The sequence below is a fragment of the Cervus canadensis genome, chromosome 9, assembly GCF_019320065.1.
Source record: "Cervus canadensis isolate Bull #8, Minnesota chromosome 9, ASM1932006v1, whole genome shotgun sequence".
In the NCBI taxonomy this organism is placed as follows: Eukaryota; Metazoa; Chordata; class Mammalia; order Artiodactyla; family Cervidae; genus Cervus; species Cervus canadensis.
Window position 1 is genome coordinate 2054490 of NC_057394.1, and position 25332 is coordinate 2079821.

The window sequence follows — 25332 nt, forward strand, 5'->3', positions numbered from 1 at the left end:
TTCAGATCAAGGCCAGGGCTCGGGTACTGGGGGGCTCTGGGATTCAGATCAAGGCCAGGGCTCGGGTACTGGGGGGTTCTGGGGTTCAGATCAAGGCCAGGGCTCGGGTACTGGGGGGTTCTGGGGTTCAGATCAAGGCCGGGGCTCAGGTACCGGGGGGTTCTGGGGTTCAGATCAAGGCTGGGACTCTGGTACTGGGGGGTTCTGGGGTTCAGATCAATGCTGGGTCTTGGGTACCAAGGGGTTCTGGGGTTCAGATCAAGGCTGGGACTCGGGTACCGGGGCGTTCTGGGGTTCAGATCAAGGCTGGGGCTTGGGTACCAAGGGGTTCTGGGGTTCAGATCAAGGCCGGGGGTCGGGTACTGGGGGGTTCTGGGGTTCAGATCAAGGCCAGGGCTTGGGTACCAAGGGGTTCTGGGGTTCAGATCAAGGCTGGGACTCGGGTACCGGGGGGTTCTGGGGTTCAGATCAAGGCCAGGGCTCAGGTACTGGGGGGTTCTGGGGTTCAGATCAAGGCCGGGGCTCGGGTACCAGGGGGTTCTGGGGTTCAGATCAAGGCCGGGGCTCAGGTACCGGGGAGTTCTGGGGTTCAGATCAAGGCCGGGGCTCACGTACCGGGGAGTTCTGGGGTTTCTGCTTGGTGCAGGTGGAGGGGAGGTGACAGATCCCGGGGGAGAATCAGATGATGGGGTCTGTGGGATACCCGCCCCCCCATCCATCGGAGGTTGGGGTCGCTGGCCTCCTCAGGGCCTGCCTTCCCTTTGAGGGCCGATGGTTCTGGTTTCAGGGGTAATTCTGACCTGAGCACCAGCGCTCAGACCTGGGTCTCGGAGGCCCAGGTGTGATGACCTGTCGGGTCCAGCGGCAGCGCCTGGCTCCAGGCCGCCTCAGATGAGGCACTGGGCTGAGTTGGGGGGCAGGGGGGCCCAGGTGTGAAAGGACAAAGCCCATTGGGGGACGCCGCAGGGCTGGGAGCCCTCCGCTCCGAGATGCCGGGTGTAGTCGAGTCCACACGCCCCCTGCCAGTTTAGGTCCAGCCTGGCGGCCGGCGGCTCGGCTGGGCGGGGGTCTTGTTCCCAGCAGCTGAGACCACCTCTCTCTGGTCTGTTCCTGCTGCGCTCCAGGCCGGCACCTGGGCAGAGCTCAGGGCTGCGATGCCTTTGCTCACTCAATCATCTCCCCAGCACTGCTGTATGCACGTGATGGGCAGAGCCCCTCACCCGGTGCCTTGCGGGGGCTCCACGGGGAGGCAGTGTGATCTTATCCTTCCTCCACGGGAGGGGGCGGTCAACAGTTAACCCTGATGGAATACGACTGGGATGGGGTATATGAACCGTGGAACACCAGTGGGAGGTTTGCAACAGACAAGTCGGCACCCGGCCTGCTCTGACAGCTCATCTCTCAGACTCATGGGCATCACAGTTGGTTCTGGGGGTGCAGACGGTGGTGCTGGGGTGGAGGCCTCACCTGGGACTCCACGCTCGCCCTTCTGTCCTGGGGCTCCCGTGGGGCCTGGAAGGGTGTTGGCCTCTCCTGGGTCACCCCTGTCCCCGGCAGGACCTGGGAATCCCAGGTCCCCATGGAGGTCCGCACCTGCAGCCGGGTGAACAAATGACGTCAGTGTCTGGACCAGGCAGAGTCCGTTCTCATGAGAGGAAGGGGGAGACTCGGAAACAAGAGCAGCCCGCGACAGCCTGGAGACCGCAGCCTCCTAGCAGCCTTGACGCCCCCGAGCCTGAGACTCAGAAGGGACCCTGGGGATCGAAGCCGAGCCCTTCACTTCATAGGGGGGATCTCAGAGGCCCTTCAGAAAAGGGTCGGATCCCGAGACGCAGATGGTCCTGAGCTGGGACCTGCCCGGGGCCCCAGGCTCCTAGCTGGGGCTCCGGATGCTACATCTGAGGTGTAAAAGGGAAGCGCTGTTTAAAACCTGCTCTGCTCGCCCATCAGGAACTCAAATCAGTGGGTGGCAGGAAAGAGCCACATAACTTGGGCATTTAAACTGGGATTGAAAACCTTAATTGAAGGATGAGTGTGCAAATTTATATACAATGACACACACCCAAATTTACCATAGACAGATGAACTCTTGATGATATAAAACAGCTATAAAGAGAGTAATCTAAAAGCAGTGGTAGAACTATGTGTGATTTGTTTTTCTTCTGTTAGAGTGTATTTTTTAAAGCTTTTCTCCACTCAACGTAAGTAATTTTTATAACCTGAAAACAATAAAAGCTTAAACAATATATTAATCGCATAGTTTACAAATATTACTAGTCCAGTGAACACATTTTAAAAATGTAGTGATGACCGAGTATTAAGATTTAAGATGAAAGGAGCTAAATTTAAAATAAAGAAATGTCTGGGAAGTGCCCAAGAGTTTTGCATATCCAAGCGTAAAAAGGAAGCTTAAAGCAGCAAAGGGATTCCATTCCCTTTGAGGAACAGAGCCCCACGCGATGGTGCTCAGAGGTCACAGAAGCGGGGAGCCATGCAAACCTCACACTGTCACTGGCTTTCGGAGATGATGGATTTTGTGTCTCCTTTGGGCAGCCCCCACCTGCCCCCTGCACACCAACCACCACTGTGAGTGGAATTGTCTTGTCTGAACCCAAACCCACGTGTTGATTCCTAAGGCCCCACATGGTGGGATCTGATGGAGGGCCTTGGAGAGGTGATCGGGGTTAGAGGAGGCCTCCAGGGTGGGCCCCCGACAAGAAGAGACTCCAGAGAGCTCATGTCTGCCACGTCAGGACAGAGCGGAGCCAAGAACACGATCCTTGCCCAGACCCCCATGCTGGCACTCCCACTCTGACCCCGGACCTCCAGGCTCAGAGCTGTGAGGAGCTCCCGTTGCTGCTTAGGCCCCCTGGTCTGTGCAGCAGCCGGCGGAACCGAGCCCCTGAGACCTCAGGGACGGGCCGCCCAGCTCTCTGAGCCCCCCACCACCCCAAGTCCCCGATGGCCCCCCAGGGGCCCCCCACGGCTGGGCGCAGCCTTGGGGCTGCCTACCTGGGGATCCCGGGAAGCCTTTGCTGCCTGGCAAGCCGTGCAATCCGCCGATGCCTCGGAGGCCGGGCAGACCTGTGGGGGACCCTCAGGGTTAGTTCTCGGGAGAGCAGAGCAAGACCCCCAGCGCAGCCAGATGCTTCAATTTGCTGCGGGACGGTCGTCCGCCCAGCCTGTTCCGTGTTGGTCGCTCAGTCATGTCCGACTCTTTGCGACCCCGTGGACTTGTAGCCCAGCAGGCTCCTCTCTGTCCATGGGATTCTGCAGGCGAGAATACTGGAGTGGACTGCCATGTCCTTCTCCAGGGGATCTTCCCCATCCAGGGATGGAACCTGGGTCTCCCGCATTGCAGGCGGACTAGTTACCACCTGCGCCCCCAGGGAGACCCCTGGTGTGTCCAGAGGCGGGACAACTGGGGAGCAGTTCAGCAAATACTGGGACGCGTCAGTCAGTCGCTTCCGGGTCGCCCGAGAGAAACATTAACTTATAAACGGTCTTCCTGGACTCTTTTCACAGACTCCTCGCAGCCCGAGCGGGGTTCGTCTTACCTGGTAAGCCTGGGTTCCCCGGCCAGCCGGAGTCTCCCTTGGTGCCGGGCGCTCCGGCCCGTCCTGGGTCTCCCTGAGGCCCCTGGAGCCCTGTGAGTCCTGGAAAGCCTGGGGGACAGACACATCCTTCAGGGGGCAGGCAGGCACCCCGAGGCGCCCTGGGCCCCAGCTAAGGGGCTGTGTGGGTGAGGACCGGCGTCCCCTCCACGTAGCCGTGGTGGTGTGAGCACAGCCTGGCCATACCGAAGAGTTTGTGGGCAGAGTCTCTCTCTCGGGCCCACACGGGAGCCTGGGCAGAGCCCAGAGACCCTTCGAGGGTCAGCCTCCCTGCGGTCACAAATGCCGGGCAACAGCGAGCACAACAGTAGCAAGAAAAAGCACAAAAGGAATTCACTCTTGTAACTCGGGCCCTCTGACAAATTCTGCAACTCAGACGCCGAAAGGGGGCCGTCACAGGAACTGTCTGAGCACTTACGGAGAGACAGATGGCAGCCACACAGACGCGGCCGTCAGCCCCGCGTGTCCGGCACAGCCGGGCTGTGTGGATGTGGGGATGGACACGCGAGGGGATGCTCCCGGCTTTGACTGCAGGGGACAGCCGGGCAGGCAGAACTGGCCGGCCTTGTTCTGGGCCCCCGGAGACCGTGGGCTCAGTTGCACCATTCAGCCCCGCCCAGGAGGGCAGTGTGACTGCCGGACCTTACCTGTTTGCCCTTTAAATCCAGGAGGGCCTTGGACTCCGGCCAGGCCGGTGATCCCTGGAAAGCCGACATCACCCTCAGCTCCTTTCTGGCCGAAGAATCCCTTTAGACCTGTAACCACAGACGTGCTGCTTGGAACAATCAAACCACAGCTGGTGTGCAGTTGGGGCTCAAGGTATGTGGAATTCAGGGGTGCAGGTAAAGGCTCATGGGGTTCAGTGGTGTGGGTAAAGGCTGATGAGGTTCAGGGGTGCAGGTAAAGGCTCACGGGGTTCAGGGGTGTGCGGGTGAAGGCTCACGGGGTCAGGGGTGTGCGGGTGAAGGCTCGCGGGGTCAGGGGTGCGGGTGAAGGCTCGCGGGGTCACGGGTGCGGGTAAGGCGGGGGCGGGTGTGGCTCTGGGGTCAGTGAAGGCTCGCGGGTCAGGGTGCGAAGACACGGCTCCGGGTCAGGGTGCGGGTGAAGGCTCCGGGGGTCAGGGGGGGTGGGCTCACGGGGTCAGGGTGTGCGAAGGCTCCACGGGTCAGGGGGTGGGGTAAAAGGCATGGGTCAGGGGTGAGGGTAAAGGCTCATGGGGTCAGGGGTGCGGGTAAAGGCTCGTGGGGTCAGGGGTGCGGGTGAAGGCTCATGGGGTCAGGGGTGCAGGTGAAGGCTCACGGGGTCAGGGGTGCGGGTGAAGGCTCACGGGGTCAGGGGTGCGGGTAAAGGCTTGTGGGGTTCAGGGGTGCGGGTAAAAGCTCGTGGGGTCAGTGGCATGGATAAAGGCTCGTGGGGTCAGGGGTGCTTGGAAAAGGATGCGCCCGCCCCCCCCGGGGGTGCTCCCCTTGTGAGTGGGGACGCAGATCTCGACGTGTCCCTTCCGCAGCCTGATTTTCCGCCTGATTCCTGCGCTGCGCCTGTGGTCTGCAGCCTCCAGGCACCCAGGGGTCCCGCCCCAGCACGCACACCTTTGTGCGGCCACTCCCACCCTGAGTGCTGGACTGCGTGACGCCAGGACACCGTGTCGCCTCGAGCCCAGGCCACACACGCATCACCGCTCCCCCTCTGTTCCCGCTTTGGAGGAAGCCCCTGCCACGTCGTGAGGACACTGAGCAGCCCCGGGAGAGGCCCTCCCGCCAAGACCACCTGGCCCTGGATGGTCCAGCCCAGTCCAGCCTTCAGGTGAGGCAGCCCTGCCGATCTCATGATGGGAGTCTCATGAGAACCACCCTGTTCCTGAATTCCTGGCCTCAGAAATGGTCAGCTAACAGCTGCCGTGGGTGCCCTGAGCCACAGCGTTTGGTGCCTCGGTGGGTGGCAGCAGATGGCTCATCTGAGAGGCAGATCCCTCATCTGAGCGGCGGATCCCTCATCTGAGCGGCGGATCCCTCATCTGAGAGGTGGATCCCTCATCTGAGAAGCAGATCCCTCATCTGAACGGCAGATCCCTCATCTGAGCGGCGGATCCCTCATCTGAGCGGCGGATCCCTCATCTGAGAGGTGGATCCCTCATCTGAGAAGCAGATCCCTCATCTGAGCGGCGGATCCCTCATCTGAGCAGCAGATCCTTCATCTGAACAGCAGATCCCTCATCTGAGTGGTGGATCCCTCATCTGAGCGCTTGTTGATGCATGCGGTGCTGGGGAATCTGGGGAGTTAGTCAAACAGGAGATGTTTGAGCCTCTCAGGTCTGGATCATGCCTGGAATCTGCCCTTTAAATGAACTCCTTGGGCAAAGCTGCTCATTGGCAGACTTAGATTCTGGGCCACACGTTTTGGTGTTTCTGGGATGCTGATTAATTATTTTGGATGGGAGATCCAGCCAGCCTGAGGCATCCTGTATCTGGGACGAGAGCCATTGGGAGACCAAAAGATGGATCCGCAGGAGCCCAGAGGAGCTCGTAGGCAAGGCTACCTGGCCCTAAGTGTCACTTAGGATCTGACCCCAGCTAGACTGAAAGCCCTTCCCATCCTGAAGCTCATTCTCATTAAAGAACCAGCTCAGCATCCTCTTCGTTGGTCAATCATGCAAACAGACTCCTCCACCCTAAGCATTCCTAGGAGCACTTGGCCAGGGGGCGTGGGGGTCTCCTGAAATAGAAACCCAGGAAGGAGCATCTAGTCCAAGTCCCTTGGGATGTGACCACCGGCAGGAATTCTGACCTTGAACTTCAGTGATGCTTACAGAGGGGGCGTGAGCCCCTGACGTCCACAGGCTGGGGGGGGGTTGCCTTCCTTGCTGTCTTACTCAGGAGAGGGGGCTGACTCCCACTTCCTTTTCCTCTAGACCCTTCACTGCTTGCAGGGGCTCCGGTCATTGCATCACCGGCTTTGTGCATCATCATCCCAGGAGCCCAGGCTCACGCGCCGCATTTTAGAGGCTGCAGCTCCTCCCACCACCGAGTGCTGCTTCTCGCTGTCTCCCTTTCAGGGAGACACAGGTTTCCCGACATCCTCACACTCAACATAATAAAGAATCCCCCTCTTCCTTGCACGTTGGGCTTGGAGACCTCAGACCAGCCCTACGACGTGGTCCGGGGGCTCACTAGGTGTGCAGGCCAGCTCGCGAGCGACTGCAGCTGAGCGGCAGGGCCGCGGAGGACGGGGGTGCGGGTGGCTCGGGTACCTGGTGCTCCGGTCGTGCCCCGTTCCCCCTTCAGGCCTGGGCTCCCGGGTAGATCTATCGTGTCTCCGATGTCGCCTGCCAGGTGCAAGAAGAGATGGCTGAGGTCAGGTCTCCTGCGGCTACTTTTGCAACTTCTATGGTGCTACAGTCTGAATACCAATGATTTGCTTCTAAACGACTAAGAACGCCCGTGGACCCGATGTCCCCACGCTGCCCAGGGCGCTCTGGCTCGGGGGTGGCCCGTTTTTTCCCCAGCAACACTCACCGAAGTCACCGGTGGGGCCCACCTCGCCGAAGAGGCCTGCTGTCCCGGGAGCGCCCTTGTCACCCTGGAGCAAAGTCAAACAGGAAACCATCTTATAGGCCGTTCATGAGGTCTGCAGTTTTGAACGGTGAGCGTACCCAGCTATTGTGCTAAAACCAGTTCTCAAGGTGTCTTTACGCCACCATTTTGTAGAAAAGTCCTCAAGTTTCCCAGTGTAATATCCTAACAGTAGATGGTCTGCACACTTGTTCTTACTGAACTGCAAAGTAGTGACAATGTCAGTTTTCTTCTTGGTCACACCCTGCCCGGCGTGTGGGCTCTTGGTTCCCCGACCAGGGATCAAAACCCACAGCCCCTGCAGAGCAAGGCAGAGTCTCCACCACGAGACCATCAGGCAAGCCCCAACAGTGGCGGTTTTACTGCAGTTGATAACGTCAGTGACACAGTGACGGCGGTGGGGATGATGAGGACTGCACCCTGCCCTCTGCCAGGCTGACCTGGGCAAATGTGTCGGATCCCATCTCAGGGGCCCACTGCAGCCTCAGAGCGGCCCTGCGAGGCGGGTCCTCTTATCTCCCCACATTTGACAGGGGAGGCAAAGAGAGGATCAGAGATTTTCCCAGAGAGATTCAGCTCCTAAGTGAAGTGAGATGTCAGCTTGGTTGGCTGACTCTCCCTGGACCTGTCAGCCCCGTGTTGTGGACCACAGCACTTGGGCCAGCAGACCTTGGGGACAGGCACTCCCAGGAGGTGTCCACTTACCCTACTGCCAGTGAAGCCTTGGAACCCCATGATTCCGGGGGAGCCAGGCACGCCGGGGAACCCTGGGGAGCCAGGCACGCCGGGGATGCCAATGTCTCCTTTGACTCCTTTGACGTGACCAGGTCTCCCAGGCAGCCCCGGGATTCCCGACAGCCCAGGGATGCCTGGCATTCCGGGAAGGCCTGCAGGAAGAGGGGTGTGACATTCTGAGGACCCTGCTCTGCCCGCCAGCCTCCACCAACCACCCCAGCCCCTCAGGCAGACCTCAGGTGTCGGGAGGGCTGCAGAGCGTGGATGTGGGCACAGGGGTGCCTCTGCTGCACCCTCAGACGGATCGGGGCCAGGCAGGCAGGGGACCCCAGGCCGCCAGCTCCGAGGTTGGGTGGGGTCTCACCTTTCAGGCCCAGGTACCCTTTCAGTCCCATGGGGCCTTCGTCTCCCTTCTCTCCTTTGATGTCTTTCATTCCTGGCAGGATGATGGGGGGCGGTCCTGGGGGCCCAGGGTCTCCTCGGCTGCCTGGAAGGGAACAGAGTGTGGTCACCACCTGGACCCCCAGAGCAGGTGTTAGAACCCACGTCGGGAAGGCCACTCGGCCGCGTTGGCCTTCCTGCCTTCCTTTCTGCGGAGCCCGCGTCCTACTGGGCTGAGCCGTGGGTGGCACGGCTCCCCGGAGACTGCGAGCTGGGGACCCAGGTGATGGGAAACCCCGTCCTCCCCACCCCGCTGACTTCAGAACATCTCTACCCCCCGAGAACTCTGCGCCCACAAGCAGTCTCCGCCTCTGTCTCCCCTCTCTCAGCAACTGAAATCGCTGACCCCCTTCCTGTCTCTGTGGATTGGCCTGTTCCGGACATTTCAACAAACGGAAGCAGGTAATGTGTGACCTAACGCTCTCCAGCTTCATCCATGCTGTAGTATGTGTCAGGGCCTAATCCTTTTCCTTTGCTGAATAGTATTCCTCCATATAGCTATATCATGTTTTCTTTATCCGTGACAGATGTCTGAGCTGTTTCTGGCTGGGGCTATTGTGTGAAGCATTCTGCCATGAAATTTGCACACGAGTTTCTGTGTGGACCTGTTTTCAGCTCACATCCAGGAGTGCGCACCCATGAGCGGATTTGCCGGGTAACCGTGTTTACCTTCCTAAGACACCGGCTTCTCCACCCTGGGTGCACCAGGTGAGATTCCCCCCAGCGGGGTCTGAGGTCCCAGGTCTTTGTACCCCCATCCACAATTCAGTATTTTTAGAGACAGTGATGACACTTTCAGAACAAGGGTGTCTGAACAAACGTCATGGAAACACAGCTTGCTGGGAACATTCTTCCTCAACACGTGCCTCCCGCAGGGTGGGGCCTGGGGCTTGGTCCAGCCTCGCTCCTGGGGGTCACCATCTCCCCACTGGGGTGGGCCCAGGGCTTGGTCCAGCCTCGATCCTGGGGTCACCATCTCCCCACTGGGGTGGGCCCAGGGCTTGGTCCAGCCTCGATCCTGGGGTCACCATCTCCCCACTGGGGTGGGCCCGGGGCTTGGTCCAGCCTCACTCCTGGGGGTCACCGTCTCCCCACTGGGGTGGGCCCGGGGCTTGGTCCAGCCTCGATCCTGGGGTCACTGTCTCCCCACTGGGGTGGGCCCGGGGCTTGGTCCAGCCTCGCTCCTGGGGGTCACTGTCTCCCCCCTGGGGTGGGCCGGGGGCTTGGTCCAGCCTTGCTCCTGGGGGTCACCACCTCTTGGCATGGAGTGGATCTGTCCACCTGGTCTGCCATGTCCCTCTTTCACCAAAGGTGCTTCCTGCCCTTCAGAATATACACGGGTGCATTTCTCAGGATGCTTTGGTTCTTAAAGCCGGCTCAGTTTGGTTCTCAAGTGTCCCTCGGCTAGGGGCACTCCCTTAATGCACGGCCAGTGTGCTGCGGCAGGGACCAAGTTCCTGGAACTAGTTTCTTCTGTAATGGTGTCTACAGTGTGGGTTCCTGGGACGCTGTTCTGAGCAGTGTCGGCCCCTCTGAGAGTGAGTCTCAGTCTGGCTAAGAGGTCACATACCTTTCACACCTGGCTCACCAGCCAGGCCCTTCAGCCCCGGAATTCCAAAGAACCCTGCCTCTCCTTTGATTCCCGGGAGCCCGGGTCTGCCCTTGAGGCCAAGCATGCCTTCGAAGCCGTCCATCCCGGGGGAGCCCCTGGCCCCTACAGAGAGAACAAGAAAAGTGCTGGGTTAGGCACAGATGGTCGGCGCAGTGGCAGCCCCACTGTGACTTGCGTGAGGAGACGCTGAGACTCTCAACCTCAGTAAGGTTTCTCAGTAGGGTTTCTCAGCACTTGCTAAGGAGACCGTCTGTGCCGTGAGGGCAGAGTCAGCCTGTGGGCCCTTGGGGACCAGACGCAAGGCCAATGCAAGGGACAGACAGGAGGAAACCGGAAGTCACCACTCCGCGGTTTTCTGCCAGGTTAGAAAGAGGCCCCGGGGGTCAGCGTGGTGCCAACACTGCAGAGGCCGGAGAACAGAGCTGGTGTCCCCGCCTCAGCCGCGGGCCAGAGGGCCCCGCCTCACGCTAGGGCAGGGAGATCTAGGCCGGGGACCAAGCGCTTCTCTTTGGGTTGGTTTCTGTTCAGCAGCCTCCGGACCTGAACCCCGTCTCCCGGAGGAGTCCCCCTCGCAGATAGTAAGGCCTGCTCCTCAGACACCATCCCCTCACCATGGTAAGTTCACACACTGGGCACAGTGGTTACAGCCAGCCTGGGCAGCGTCTGCAGTCCCCAGGGCCCAGAGCCGCCAGGGACGGCAAGGCGGGCACCCCCCCACCCCCCCGCAAGGTGGCCCCCCAACCCCGCGGGGCGGCCCCCCGCCCCCAGGCAGGTCCCCGGTCACGCTCTGCACGCACCTTTCAGTCCCGGGGCACCAGGCATTCCAGACACGCCTTTAAATCCGGGGCTTCCGGGGTGACCTCTCGCTCCCTGCTGGCCAGGGTCACCTCTGTCCCCAGACTCGCCCTTCATGCCCACGGGGCCAGGCACGCCGGTGTCCCCTGGCTCCCCTCTGTCTCCAGGCAGACCTGTCAGGAGGGGGAGGGACATAGGACAGGATGAGCTGGCCGCACAGAGAGAACTTCTCTCACGATACCTTGGAGACCTTGGTTATAACAGCTTTTGGTCAGAAAAACGACTGGGAAGGACGCTGGGAAGTGTGACCTCAGAGCCGAGTGTCCAGGGGTGAGCGGTGCATCCTCCTGTCTGCTGACATGCGTGTCCTGAACCTGTTATGGCTGAACTGTGTCCCTACAGAACACGCATGTCCCAGCCCCAGACCGTGGGACGCGAGGGTATTCAGAGCCGGCCTTTAGAGAGGGGGCTGAGGTTAATTAAATGCGGTCGCGAGGATGGCCCTAAGCAAGGATGACGGGTGTCCTTATAGAAAGAAGAGATGAGGATGCGGGCAGGCAGAGGTGACCCCGTGGGGGCGTGGGGAGAAGCCAGCCGTCCGCACACCACAGAGAGGGGCCTGGGAGGGAACAGCCCTGCGGCCACCGTGACCGTGGGCTTCCAGCCTCCGACTGCGGAAGGATGAACTGCTGTCCCGAGCTGGGCTGTGTGCAGTGCTTTCAGAGCCCCGGCGGCTCTGCAGGGGGGGCTCCCTAGGGCACACCCAAGCCCCGCCTCCACTAGGCAGGAGCGGGGGTCCTTACCTTCAAAGCCGGGGGCGCCCAGGGGCCCCAAGGGCCCCTCCCGACCAGGCGCTCCTGGGAAGCCATGCAGTCCTGGCGGCCCTGGCAGTCCCGGCTGGCCTGAGAGTCCGGGGGAACCTGGCTGGCCCTTCTGGCCCGGCATCCCTGGCATGCCCTGGCTTCCTGTGGGAGGGGAGACGAGACCGTGAGGTCAGCCCCAAGCAGCTCACTGCAGGGGACAGCTCCTCCTCAGAGTTGTCCTGTAAGAACAGGCTTTCTGGGTGGTAAGGACTCAGGAAAACACACAGAAGCATAAGGACAAGATGGAAGGAGCTCACGCCCTCCCTCAGAGACAGTCACCACCATCCTGCTTTATTTCCTTCCAGCCTTAGTTCCCATGACTAGACGTACAAGAGGTATTTGCGGAACTGACATCTCACTTCAAGCGCAGTTGTCATCTAGCTTTTCTCACTTGATGTTACATTTTGAGCATTTGGCCACATTTTAAAATGCTCTTGACAAGCACATTAAATGGCTGTGTAACATCCTGGTCCGCCCGCTGCTGCTGCCAGGGGTGGTCGAACAGACGTGGAAACAGTTCCCCCAAACTGATGCTTCGGAAGCCAGAGCTTTGACCAAGCAGAGTCCTCTGCCTAAACCAGCAATTCATCAAGGTGACGCTGAACGTGGGAATCCTCCACACACTCGCTGTTTCCTGCGGTTTCGCTCAGACTTTTTGAAGTCCGTGGGAAACACCTACATTTAAAAAATCGATCACAGGCCTCCTTCGGTAAAAGAGCTCAGGCAAAGACTTTATACTCTGATTGCGGCAGGATGGGCGGGCACAGACTCCTGACGGTCGGGCATCCGTCTGCCTGTCGAGAACCCTCAGTGCTGCTCGTGAAGGACGCCCACTGGTCTGGAGGCCGTTGCAGGGGGCACATCATGTCCCACACCCTGGAGGCAGCCGTGGTCAGCCTGGGCTCGGACGCTGGGCCAAGGACAGCACAGCTGATAACCTAACGGCTGACGCCTCTCTGATGGAGACCCCAAACGGCCTGGCGGTCACCCCACCCCCTCCAGCAACACAAGCCCACGGGAGTCTGCGTGCTGGGCTCTCAGGGCCCGTTTCACATAAACTGGACACGCAAAGCTTTGGGCACCTGTTCACACACCAGTCAATGGGCACCCTGCCGCTTTGCACCCACACCTTGGGCTGCGTGCCAGACCATCTGCCTTCCTCCCAAGCCCTGTCTGAGCTCGGCCCAGCCCTGGCTTCTTCACACCAACTGCACCCGCCCTGCAGCGGCGGGCCCCCACCCTGGCTCCTGCCCACCTGGGACCAGCGCAAGTCCGTGGCCGGGGTGACCCGGACCACACAGCTCGAGGTGCGTGGCCGGCGGGCGAGGCTTCACCTGCTGCTCCCCATTACTCCCACCCCCCTCCCCATCCACGGAGGAACTGTTTCCACGAAACCGGCCCCTGGTGCCCAAACGGCTGGGGACCCCTGCGGTACACAGCACGGTGATCACTGCTCTAGAACGTTCCGAAGGAAGGCCGGAACAAAGGAGGACAAGCAGGACGGAGACCCACGGGCCCGCGTGCGGTCCTGGGCTCCTCCCCAGCCCCCAGGAGAGATCCTCGACCCCGCCCCCGCCAGGAGCCTCGGAGCAGTGGCCCTGCGCCCCCCTCCTCTGCCTCCGTGACTCACCCCTGAAGCCAGGCGCGCCTCTCTCTCCGGGAGGGCCCTTCAGTCCGGGGCGTCCAGGCAGTCCGGAGTCTCCCCGGGGCCCGGGCTGGGCCCCCAGCACTTCTCCAGGAAGGCCCCTGTCTCCTGGGGGCCCGACTGGCCCCGGCAGGCCGGAGGTGCCAGGGAGTCCATCCAGGCCGGGGGGGCCCACTGCACCTTTGGAGCCGCGGGGTCCCATGAACCCTGAAAGGAAGCACAGGGCATGCCCATAAGCAGAGGTCAGCATCAGAAAGACTGGAGATAGCGGGGGTCTGCTGTGGGGGGTCGGCTCGAGCGCCCGCGGCATCTCTGGTCTCAAACCCACACGGCTCCCAGGGGTGTCCTCCTGCCTCCCCGAGTCTGACCCCAGCCCTGCGTGGTAGCCACGGTGGACCGGGGGCGGCCGGGTCAGCGCTCCCTGGACTGAAGCCCTCGGCACTCGTGGGTCTGCGGTTGTGAACAGGGAGCTTGTGGACACCCGTGGGCAGCTGTGGATGAGGAACAGGCTTTCTCAGGCACCGTGCCCTCCTCCAGTCTGATGAGGGCGCATCTGACTCGCGGGCTAGATCCTGCAGTTTAAGCCTGCTCGGCTGGGCACACAGACTATGATTCCTAAACCCCCTTCATTTTCAAGGCAAGAAAGTATTAACATACTAGCATGCTAACCATCCTATAGGTTGATGCTACGATGCCTTTATGGGAGATGAAGCCACATTCGTGCTGGGGTGGGATCACCTCTGCAGGAGAATGTGACATTTTCTCTTAAAGGCAAAATGCTTGTAGGTGTTTCCTCTTTGCTTTGTATTTACATTTAAAGTTGCACTTGTTCACCTACCAGTGTTTACAAAATCATGTATTTGGGATGGATGCTTTTACTATAATAAAATGCTATCATTTGTGAAAAAAGAAAAACGAATTAGCATCCTCTCAAAATGATTCACCCATCACTTCAGTACACGTGCTGTCACCCAAGGGACAAAGCTGTAACTTCTCAACATCCCAGGTGGGCGGCAAAACGATACCGCCCGATCCCCCGGTGTGCTGGTGGAAACACTTCCCTTTGCTTCTCTCCAAGGCCTTGATAAAAGACACAGGGAGCAAGCCTCCTAGTTCTGCAAATCATGGAGCAACACAACATGAAAGGCAACGAGATCCAGGTTTGCAACGGTCCCCATGGCCTGGAACACCGACTCCAGGAAGAAGGTCTATCGGGGACTGATGCTGAATTGTAAGTTTAGGATTAGACCAATTGGCTGAGTGCAGGACAGGGAAGGGGCACAATTCAGCTGTTCTTTGCTGAAAACACTTGCTAAGGGTCTGCATGTAAGGAATCCACTGTTCTGTGTGAGTCCAGACATCCGGAATGTTCTCTTTAGTTCCTGGAGCTCGGTTGAAAGGAAAATTGACAAGCTGGAGGGCAGTCACAGAAGGATGGGAGATCTCTGCGGCCACGGATATTAAGTCATAAAAAGAAATGTTTGCATTCCTGGGGTCAGGTCTGCCCACTTGCGAGATGTCTATTGGGCATGTGGCCACTGTTTCCCCTTGTGGGTGAGGCGTGGTTACGGAGCAGAACCACTGACTCGAGGAACAGCCAGCGGAGACCTGCTGGGTTTCATTCCCACCGAGGACTTTCTAGCAGCAGGAGAGCTTCGATGTTTCACCAGTGTGGGGCTGCGAGAGAGATTCCAGGGAGCCCAGCAGAGTATGTGGCCGGGATCCTGCAGCGGATGTTTGGCTTGGGGGGGCCTCAGTGAAGCCACCTACAGCTTTGTTCAGATAACACGATTCCCCAGTGTCTGGCCCTCTGCGCACCAGGGAACACAGTTGGGCTCCCGCGGCCCCTCCGAGCCGGGACCCCAAAGGGACACCTGTGTCTGGGGTCGTTTTCCAGGGTGTGTGGACACGAAGGCAGGTGCTGCCAACTTCTGCCCACCGTTCATTACTGGAAACATGCTCATTTCCCTCCATGTACAGCTAAAGGGCTTAAGCTTTTTCACTAAATGGCTCCCATGATGCTTTGCTGGGTCAAATGTAGATGAAAGGGTTTGAACTGCTGACTCAGACAAGCTGTAAACTGCAGTGCAGACGGGCAACGCCGTGAACAGCAAAACACAGGTGTTCTTTGCGTGGTATTCAGTGAGCGATCAGCAGATCAGATATTGATGATGAGGGCTCAGAGGGTAAGTTTACGTGTCCTTAGAATGCCTCATACCCACCAGAGAAAAACCTTTCTGCCTACCTGTCTTTTTTTTCCTCACACAAGATCTATAAGCTTCTTCCACAAAACATCAGTGATGAAAAGGGAGACACTTTTTAATTTCCCAAGGATGAGCAAAAATTGCCACTGAGCATGTGTTGGCAGTTTCTAAATGTTAAGACAGCGGAGCTGGGGCACCCAGATGGTACACACAGTCCTTCCCCGAACCTACGGGGCCGAGCGGCGCCCCACCCCGACTCACCTGGGGGTCCTGGGAATCCCTCTCGACCCGGATCTCCCGGGAGACCCTTGAGCCCTGGCACTCCATCGGCTCCTGAAAATCCTGGAACTCCTCTGAGGCCTTTGGCACCTAAATGACCCAGAGAGACCCAGACACCCGTCAGAGCTGCATGCGGAGACCCCAGCAGGAGAGGGACAGAGGGGGTCAAGGCCAGCCCCTGACCTCACACGGTCTCTTAGGAAACAGGGAAGTGATGAGCCCGGGGCACATCAGCCCAGAAACAGCACCCCTGGCAGCTGGCAGGGCTAAGTATGGGTCTCCACCAGCAACTGAGGGTCAGTGTGGACCAGCAATGGAATGTCGAGCTACACCAGAAATGTAGGTCTACATACACCAGAATGTCGGTCTACACCAGAAGCTGAGGACTGTTCACGCCCTTCTCCTCTCACCTGACGGGTGTACCTTCTGGGCTCTGCTTCCCCCGGGCCCGCTGAAAACTGTCTCTGAACCCACCCCCCGGGAGTGGTCACCACTCTGGGGGCAGCAGCCTTGGTGCCTGTGTGGGGCCCACAGCGGACAGGCCTCCCCAGGGCTCGGGCAGGGAGGGTCATGGAGAGCTGTGTGGACCACAGGCTTGGGCTTCGGCTAGGTGTCAGTCACCACTCAATTTCCCGCAGCGATGAGCGCAAGTCAGCCTCCCGCAGAAGCGGCCAGTGTGCGGTACTGTACCAAGAACCCTGGACGTTGGGCAGGGGTGTCACCGGGGCGGAGAAGGAGGGCCAGAGAGGGGGAAGGTGGGGATGCTCCGAGCAGGGCGGGAAGGGCTTTCCCATTACCTGGGGGGCCGGGGAGACCTGGCTGGCCTGGGGATCCCTTGGGTCCTCCAACACAACCTGCCAAGAGAGAAGAGGGCCGTTTTAACCACTGTCCACACCCAGCCTCACGGCGTCAGACGTTGCTAAGGTCAAGAGCATCGGCCATGAAAACCTGCTACCATTTAACGATCAGTGTGATCTGATGATTCAATTAATCTTGATGTTGATGTAACTTTAATTTCACTGTGTAACGCAATCATAATGTTAATATGAAATGCAAATGAAGGAAGTCCCATCGGAGGCTAACGGGGGCCGTGCTGGCAGAGGAGGGGTCCCCCTTATCAGGGCAAGTCAGCCTCGTTCATCTGGGTCCCCCATGCATGTCAGCCAGTGTGGACACCTTTCTTTCTTTGGAAGTTTCCACCGGGGATGGAGGAAGACTTTGAAGGACGCTCTGTGACTTTGATTACGTTCAGAACCGGCTACAACTTGCCGCTGGGTTTGTGCAGGACGAAACCCGCTGGTGGCCGCCTCCGGCTGGGGACCCCCTCTGGCTGGGGACCCCAGGCAGGGGTGTTTTGTCAGGCTGGGAACCTGTGCAGGGGCAGCACTTCGAGAGGCCCTTTGTCCGTCGGCCTGGGATCCGGCAGGGCTCCTGCTTTGGCCCCACTGACGGCCAGAGAGGGGCTGTGGGCTCCTCTGCCACAGGAGTGGTTCAAGGTACCCAGATGGCCAGCCCAGGTCATCAAAAGAAAGGACCCTGGACGTCTTCAGGGGGCCGGGCCTCCAGCCTGCAGAGACGCACCCCCCAGGGCCTTCCTGCAGCTGCGAGACTGGCCAGACCTCTGGAAGCTCCGGGGTTGCTGTTCCCGCTCTGCAGGCTGGCCCGAGTGCCTGACCCACCCGCACAACTCGAGGCAGGGCCCGAAGGTCCAGAGGCCCTTCTCCAACCCTGGCCTGCATCCTGAGAGTCAGCCCCAGACCTCGACTCCCACAGGTGAGGCTCCGCCGCCCCGACATTCAGATGGCCTGCTAGCTTCTTCGACTCTGAAAACCTCACCCTCTGTGCTCTGCTCTTCAACTCCTGACCGGGCACCCCCCTGGACTCACCCCTCTGTCTGGCTGCCCCCGCAGTTTCTATGCCCCCCCCACTGGTTTCTAACTCCCCCCCGCAGTTTCTATGCCCCCCCTACTGGTTTCTAACTCCCCCCCCAGTTTCTAGGCCCCCCCCCACTGGTTTCTAACTCCCCTCACAGTTTCTAGGCCCCCCCCCACTGGTTTCTAACTCCCCCCACAGTTTCTAGGCCCCCCCCCACTGGTTTCTAACTCCCCCCGCAGTTTCTAGGCCCCCCCACTGGTTTCTAACTCCCCCCTGCAGTTTCTAGGCCCCCCCGGCTGGAGGCTTTGCCCATCTGATGGCAGCCGGGTCAGCTTCTGGACTGCCCCCTTCCCTCCACAGCGCCAAGGTCACCGGGCATCCTCTCTGTACCCATCGGCCCTGCTCTCTCAAACATTCATTCACGGCTGGACCAGTCTTCTCACACGTGGACCTGATCCTCACCCTGTTTAACGGGTACATAATGCACAGCTGACCTTCACAGACATACAGACGCATACTCTAGGTGAGAAAGCTTGTATCCGTGGAGTCTGACCAACCCTGTAAACAGAGGCTTCGTACTGTGGGGACAGCTTGGTGACACGTGGTCATCCCCTGGCCCTACCCGGGGTTCTCAGGCCAGTCCGCACGTGTTTCTACTCTGACGGCAGCTCCGCGCCCCCGGCGGGACCCCCGGCCACTCTCCATGAGCACAAACTCCGTTAACTGTTTCTAAGGGTCCTGTCGTGACAGTACCTGGCTGGATGGTCTCCTGTCCGTCTGCTCCGATGGGCCTTTTCACACCCGAGTCACAATCTGGGGGAGAGACGTAGCGGCAGGGTGAGGCGATTGTGCAACAGTGGAGAGAGCCTGGCTTATCCGTGTGTGCACACGTGTGCATGCGGGTGCGTGCTGGTGGGGAGGCTGGGGTGGGCAGGGCACTGGAGGCCCGTTTCCGAGCTTCGGTGCTCCGCCTCTGTACGTCCAGCTGGGGTGAGAGCCCGTGCTGGGTCTGGAAAACCCCGAGGCCGGGTGGCGCGCGTGATGCTGAGGACTGATGGAGCAGCGCAGTGCCTCGTGTGACCGCCCCGGCCCCGCCCCTTTCACACACCGCTGGGGAAGAGCGGCAGGTGTGGAAGCACAAACAGTGTCTCACGACTGTGAAAGAGGCAAGCCTGGGCCCGCGTACCGATCTGTCCCGGAGCGCCGGGGAGGCCAGGAGGCCCCCGGAAGCCTGGTGGTCCGGGCAATCCAGCATCGCCGGGGAAGCCGCGCTCGCCTTTGGGGCCTGGCAGGCCCAGTCCTGGGGGGCCCCTCTCCCCTGGAAGGCCCTTCGTGCCGGGGGCTCCTGGTTGGCCTGCATCCCCTGGGGGGCCTTTGATGCCATCGCCCTGTGAGAAATCAGGAACATCTCTTACAACACGTGGAAACCTCAGAGACAGCCATCTTGCCAGGCCCGCCGCCTCAACCCCGGAATTCCATGCTATGGACATGGGGCAGAAGACAGCAGGGATGAACAGGAACCCCGGTCACAGTCTGGCCAGGTCACAGAAACAAAGGACAGATGTCACGACAGCCATGAACAAGACTCTAGAGGATGGGAATCTGTTTGAGTATTTTTCTTTTCCAAGCTCTGCTTGGACCTTCAATCTCAGGAGGAATTCTTCGAGAGAGCAGCTATGCAGAGATCTGGCTAATCGGGGCAGGAACACATTATTTCATCTTTAGGACTTAGCACCTGTGACCGGTCTCCTATTCCCAAGGGGCAGTGCAGTGGTAAACGGGAGGAAATCTTTGGACGAGAAAGAGCAGCGAGCTTGTTAGAATAAGGAGAGATGGTGGGACCAGCAAAGCGGAAGCTGGGAGGCAGAGAGCTCCACCACATCCAGTTCACTCCGCTCCGCGGGCTGGGGTGAGCTTGGAGTGGGGCAGAGGACTCTGGTGTTCACGGCCACCGGCCCCTCGCCATCTGCCCTCCGTCTTCCCGCAGAAAGGAGACTGGGGGCTCTGCCTCTATCACACACACTCTCTTGCAACACGGGTGTGCGTGTGTTGTGAAAACAAAGTTGTGTGTTTTATAAGCAATTCTCGAAAAAGTGTTCCCCCCTCCATCTAGGAATATTCGGTTGGCAGAGGGGGTAGGTCTCTCAGGCTACATTACAGCAGGAGGAATGTTTATTTCCTCTTTTTCTTTCAAATGTTCACTCTGGGCTTGGCTTCAACCGCACTCACTGTTCCCTTAAAAACTATGATTCCTGCTCATCAAAAGAGGACAGATTGAGCTGGAGGATGTCGGGTTGGTCAGCACCTCCGATGCTCAGTTGTGTAAGAACGTGGCTGATGGGGGTGAGGGCTGAGCCCCCTCTCCGCTCCCCCCACCACCCCCGAGGTACTCACGGGAGGGCCCGGGAGCCCGTGGAACCCATCGAGCCCGGGCGGTCCTGGGATGCCGTCACCACCCTTCAGCCCTGGCACGCCTGGGACGCCGGGCTGGCCCCGCTCACCTGGCGGAGGAGAACGGTGTGAGTCTACCCTTCCAGGGCCAACAGGGGGCGACGGGTCTTGGACCTGCCGCCCACAGAGACTGACCTTTGGTTGTGATGGTCCTGGAGTCTCCCTTCATCCCTTTGGGCCCAGGAGGACCGACGTTACCAGGGGCTCCCTGTGGAAACAAACACACAGTTCCTTCTTTATCCACCCTGTCCGGGGCCTCCGAGAAGACAACGATTCCCATTCCTATGACTTGAGGGCCTTTACCTGGCATCAAGCCCAGAGCCGGACACGTCTGTCCCGGTTGCCCAGTGCCACGGCCACCAACCACCAATGGCCACAGGGCACTTGAGCGGGGCCGGTGGAACTCAGATACTGACCGTAAAATTTTAAGTAGCTAAAACTTAAGGGACGTAGCCACACATGGCTGGATGCAGAAAGTAAGAACCTTGCTGCTCAATGTGTGGTCCGCAGGTGGGCAACTCCGGCCTCCCCGGGAGCTTGTCAGGAAGGCAGACTCTCAGAGCCCAGCCCAGGGCTGCAGAAACACCATCCGCAGTCACAAACTCTTTAACTTTGGAGAAGCGATCCTCTACCACGACTTCAAGGCTGCTAACTCAACTACAATTTTGTAGAATCTGGGCAAATAGTAAGCCGCCAGGTATGAACGATGTTTGAGATCATTCAATATTGAACAATAAGAGTATTTAATCTATAGCTTGTCTTCCTAACTAAAATCAAGGTTGGAAAAAAAAATCATACTTTAGAGACAACTCAAGTTGGGGACATTCACACTTAAAGCTGTAAAATCTAGTTTAGGTCTTTCAGTGAGCAGAAATGAGCAGATGAACATTTCAGGATGCATTAAAAAATTATTTATTAGTTAGTTTCAGCACGCCAGAACTCTCAGTTGTGGCACGTGGGGTCTAGTTCCCTGACCAGGGATGGAACCTTGGCCCCCCGCGCTGCTAGTGCGGAGCCTTAGCTCCTTGACCACCAGGGAAGCCACAGGGTGCATTTTGATGTGCATGACTTGCTAGTTTCGGGCAAGTCTTGGTTGCTGGTATTTGTAAGAACATGGGAGCTTTAAGTATTGGTTTAATTAAATGGAATGTTTCAAACGAAATGTTCTTTTCTCCTTAAGAAGTCCACAGATGCTTGATTTATCGATTTTGTTCCTTTGCAGAAAAGGGTGACATTCTCTCTGTATCTAGAACAAAGTCTCCCACAGAGGCAGGGCATGACTCAGAGGTTCTGGGTAACTGGATGGATGCACGGGTTCATTTACTAACCGACTTCCATATTTGCGGTGCTCTGGCAGATCCTATCAGTATAGATACTAAACCACAAAAAATCTGTCTGAGGCATTCCTGCTGCAGATACACAAGCATACAATCAAATGCAAGATGTGGCTCGGTGGTAAAGAATCTGCCTGCAGTGCAGGAGACGCGGGTTCATTCCCGGGGTCGGGAAGATCCCCCGGAGGAGGGCATGGCAACCCACTCCAGTATCCTTGCCTGGAGAAGCCCATGGACAGAGGAGCCTGGCGGGCTACAGTCCCTGGGTCGCAAAGAGCCGAACACAAGTTAGTGACAATACCTGAGACGTCTGAATGCAGGTGCTGTGGGTATGCATGCCACACAGCCGGGGAAGCACACGCTCTTGGAAGATTTTAGACATTCCATGTGCACAACATGAGATCCCCCTGGCTTCTCGGAATGCTCCATCACTTTACAAAGAATCGAACGTCCTACCAGTTCCGCCGTTCCTCAGTTTGGATTCGCACCATGCATGCTTTTTCTGAATACTTGAGCAACTTCTACATGCTTAGCCAGGATTTGGAGATGATGTCATTTTTAAACTAGCAGGAAATGTAGCACCTACTATGTCCAGTTGGATAAAAGCATCTGTCTTCTGGGAAGTCCCAGAGAATGGAGCAGAGAGGGGCTTTAGACCTCATTTTCACCGGCAAAGCTCCCTCAGTACGAAGCAGTTTGAGTAATGATCCTCTGCACGCGCAGCTTGAGGGGCTACACGCTGCCTGCATCCTGAAACCTCGCCAGGTGGTTCTAAGCATCCTTGGCCAGGGGTCCTGAGCAAACATTCCTCTACTGCTGAATATACAAAATGCTAGATGTTCCACTGTACAGATGTCCCGCAGTTCTCTTTTTAAGTAAAAAATAAATAAAAAATAGTTTGTCTCCCCCTGAACTTTGCTTTGAAATCATTAGTGGGTTAAAACCTGCCACAGAGAAAGACCTACTCCAGACCATCTTTTCTTAGGGTGTGAAACGAGGCCCATTTAGCTGGAATCCACAGGCAGAAAACTCCACACATTCATCCCAAGTACATTCATGATTTACTTGGACGTCTCGCTTCTTATGGAGTGAAGGGAGCCTTCATAAAACACGGAATCTTAAGTACAGACAGGCTTCTTTTTTTGAGATATAACTCACATAAGATTAATTATTTTAAAGCATATAATTCAGGGTGGGTTTTTTTTTTAGTATTTTCACAAAGTTCTGCAACTGTCACTATTACCTAATTCCAGACCATTTTCATCACCCCAAAAAGAATCAGTCACTTCCACTGTCCGCCCTTCCAACCCTTGGCAACCACCAACCTACTTTCTGCCTGGAGAGCCCTGTTCTGGACCCTTCACAGGGGTGGTGTCATGTAACACCTGTCCTACCGGGTCAGGCCTAACTAGCGCAGCGTTCCTGAGGGCTCCCGCTGCAGCGCGTGCCAGCACTTCACGCCTCTGGATGAATGAACGACGTTGCACCAGGTGGGGACGCCACGTCTGCTCCATCCATTTAGCGCTTACGGGCACCGGGGCTGTTTCCGCTTTCCAGCTAGTGCGTGAATGCCGCCGTGAACGGCAAAGTGCAAGTTTTGGTGTGGACACCTGCTTTCAGTCTCCTGGGTCTGTACTTAGTAGGGGACTTTCCGGGTCACGTGACACCTCTACGTTTGACCTTTTGATGAAGCATCAAGCTGTTTTCCACAACAGCTGCCCCACTTCACGTTCCCACCAGGAAAAGATTTAAGCGTCTCTGGGAATATGCAGCTTTTTTTGAATGGTGCCCTGGGTGCGTAAGTGCTGCTGGTCTAACGTGTGTGATTCAGTAAATGAAAGCCGGGCAGGCGGGGCGCGGGGTCAGGGGTCAAGGTCGCCTTGTCGGTCTCGTGGCAGAGCGGGTCTCTCACCTTGAACCCGGGGAAGCCGGGGAGGCCGTGCTGGCCGGGGTCTCCTTGGCTGCCTTTACTGCCAGGCTGCCCGTTGGTGCCTGCAAAGCCCTTGGGTCCTGGCAGCCCCGGAGGCCCCCTGATGAACTGGTCTGCACATTTACAGTCGCCGGCGTCACCTGCAATGTGGGGGAGACGGGGCGCCGTGCTGTTTATTCGAGACACACAGGTACACCCTCCTGGGACTCTGCAGGGGCAGGGGCTGGGCTGGGAGGGCCGCGCTGCAGGACGCGCCCACTCCGGTCCTCACACCCCTGGGGTGGGGAGCGGGGCTGGGGGTCTCAGCGTCGTCTCAGAACCAGCGGGGGGTGGGCTGTCGCACCCCCTCACCCCGGCCTGCCTCACCTTTCCATCCTTTCTGTCCGCGAGCCCCGGGGAACCCGGCGGAGCCAGGGAAGCCCCCACTTCCTCTTGCTCCTTTCAGGCCGAACAGGAAACCTGAGGGGAAGACCCACAAGGACGGCACGTCAGCTCAGCCCAGGGCCTGCCGCCTGCTTCCTGCGAGGGAAGGTTTACAGCCTTATCTCCCAACAGACGACCACCCCCCGCCCAACTCCAGCCCAGGAGCTCTCAGAAAGACTTCCTCTTTGTGGCCACTGCTTCCAGGGCTAGAAGACACGCGAACACCTGTGATTTCAGTTTTTCCATTAAAGTCTACAAATAGACACCTTTACTTTTCAGACACGTGGAGTCCAAAGAGGAGTTTTGATTTTTTTTTTAATCATGTATTTTACTTGTGTGTTAAAGACTTGAGATCACCACAACCTCTGGTTCCCAGAAAGACAAAGACCCAGAGCAAAACCAAACCATGAAAGGTGTTAAGGGGAACTCCTCCCTTCTCTGCCCCCGGCCTGGAACAGGTGCACGTGGGCACGCCCCTCCCCACAAGCCCCAGGGGCTTCCACCCTGGGTGCACACACGTCCACACACGCACACGTGTAACTGTGTGGATAACCTGTGATCCAGCCCGTCCCCACCTTCCCCCTCACTGGGATGGGGGCCCTCCGGGCGTCCTGCTCGTCTGTGGGGCTCTGAGCATCCCAAGCAAGGACGTCTGAGCTACCGTGTTGAGAAATAGACTCTAAAAGCCCAATAAACGCTGTTCTGCTCGAGCGGAGCGCCATCTTGTGGCGGGAACGAGGTTGTACATCCCTGGGAAGCTCCATGGCAGGGTGCTGACGCCCAGGGTCTGGCTCCGGGTCCCCCGTCGGTGGAGACGGGCGGGCCCCGGCTGAGGGCCTGGGGAGGGGAGACCCTGAGTCCGGCTGAGGGCTCACCAAGCTGGAGATGCCCTGAGACACGCAGCACTGACAAGGTGCCCAGTTAACCGCCGGGGGGAGTCTGCGGCTCAGCGTTCGGGACGAGGCTGGGGACATCGCCGCAGAGTAGAAATGCGCCGACAGCCTTGGCAAGTGCCAGCCCAACAGGCCGGCAGGACGTAAACAGCCTCGGTTACTCGTCAGCCCTGACTAATCCCCGTCCTTCACGAGGCTGACTGCCCTCTGACCCCAGAGACAACACGCTGCACCTGGCACTCGTCCGCTCCACACTGCACTTCAGAGAGAAGGTCGGGGCTGGGAGCCTCCGGGACACTGGACCTGGTTGCCGAGTTGCCTGATGCCAGCTGTGGCCGTTTTGAAACTTCGCAGAAAAAAAAAAAGCAAGACCTTCAAGAGGCTGTAGAACCTCTCCCTGTTCTTGAGAAGGCGTGGGGTGGGCACAGTTCTCCAGGCGCTAGCCTGCGTGTTTCCCCTGGGCCTGGCAAAAATAACAAGGCACTCTCCTATGTCCTCTGAACTCCGTCTCTGCATTTCTATTTGGCATCGTGGACAGCGAGCCAAGATTCTGGCAATGGGGGTGCAGCTGGGGACAGCTGGTACATCAGCTGGTACGTCATGGTACTAAAGTCCCGTCAAAGCAGGAGAGACATGGGCAAGGACTTCCATCCTGCACGGGACGGTGGG

The 25332-nt window shown here is 58.4% G+C and overlaps 1 protein-coding gene across 1 annotated transcript in view; it reads right to left on the bottom strand.

Moving 5' to 3' along the window:
* COL4A2 (collagen type IV alpha 2 chain) overlaps positions 1 to 25332 on the bottom strand; it is a 160139-nt gene that overhangs the window by 7479 nt on the left and 127328 nt on the right. Inside the window, exons 21-40 of the mRNA XM_043478324.1 lie at positions 23714 to 23806; positions 23330 to 23487; positions 20219 to 20291; positions 20027 to 20133; positions 18819 to 19020; positions 18386 to 18445; positions 16555 to 16611; positions 15740 to 15847; positions 13260 to 13481; positions 11570 to 11731; positions 10769 to 10939; positions 9930 to 10073; positions 8283 to 8405; positions 7889 to 8070; positions 7127 to 7190; positions 6862 to 6936; positions 4262 to 4369; positions 3558 to 3665; positions 3013 to 3084; positions 1468 to 1593 (exon numbers count right to left, since the gene is read on the bottom strand). Of these exons, the coding sequence (XP_043334259.1) occupies positions 1468 to 1593; positions 3013 to 3084; positions 3558 to 3665; positions 4262 to 4369; positions 6862 to 6936; positions 7127 to 7190; positions 7889 to 8070; positions 8283 to 8405; positions 9930 to 10073; positions 10769 to 10939; positions 11570 to 11731; positions 13260 to 13481; positions 15740 to 15847; positions 16555 to 16611; positions 18386 to 18445; positions 18819 to 19020; positions 20027 to 20133; positions 20219 to 20291; positions 23330 to 23487; positions 23714 to 23806 (2415 nt within the window). The remainder of the gene's footprint in view (positions 1 to 1467; positions 1594 to 3012; positions 3085 to 3557; positions 3666 to 4261; positions 4370 to 6861; positions 6937 to 7126; positions 7191 to 7888; positions 8071 to 8282; positions 8406 to 9929; positions 10074 to 10768; positions 10940 to 11569; positions 11732 to 13259; positions 13482 to 15739; positions 15848 to 16554; positions 16612 to 18385; positions 18446 to 18818; positions 19021 to 20026; positions 20134 to 20218; positions 20292 to 23329; positions 23488 to 23713; positions 23807 to 25332) is intronic.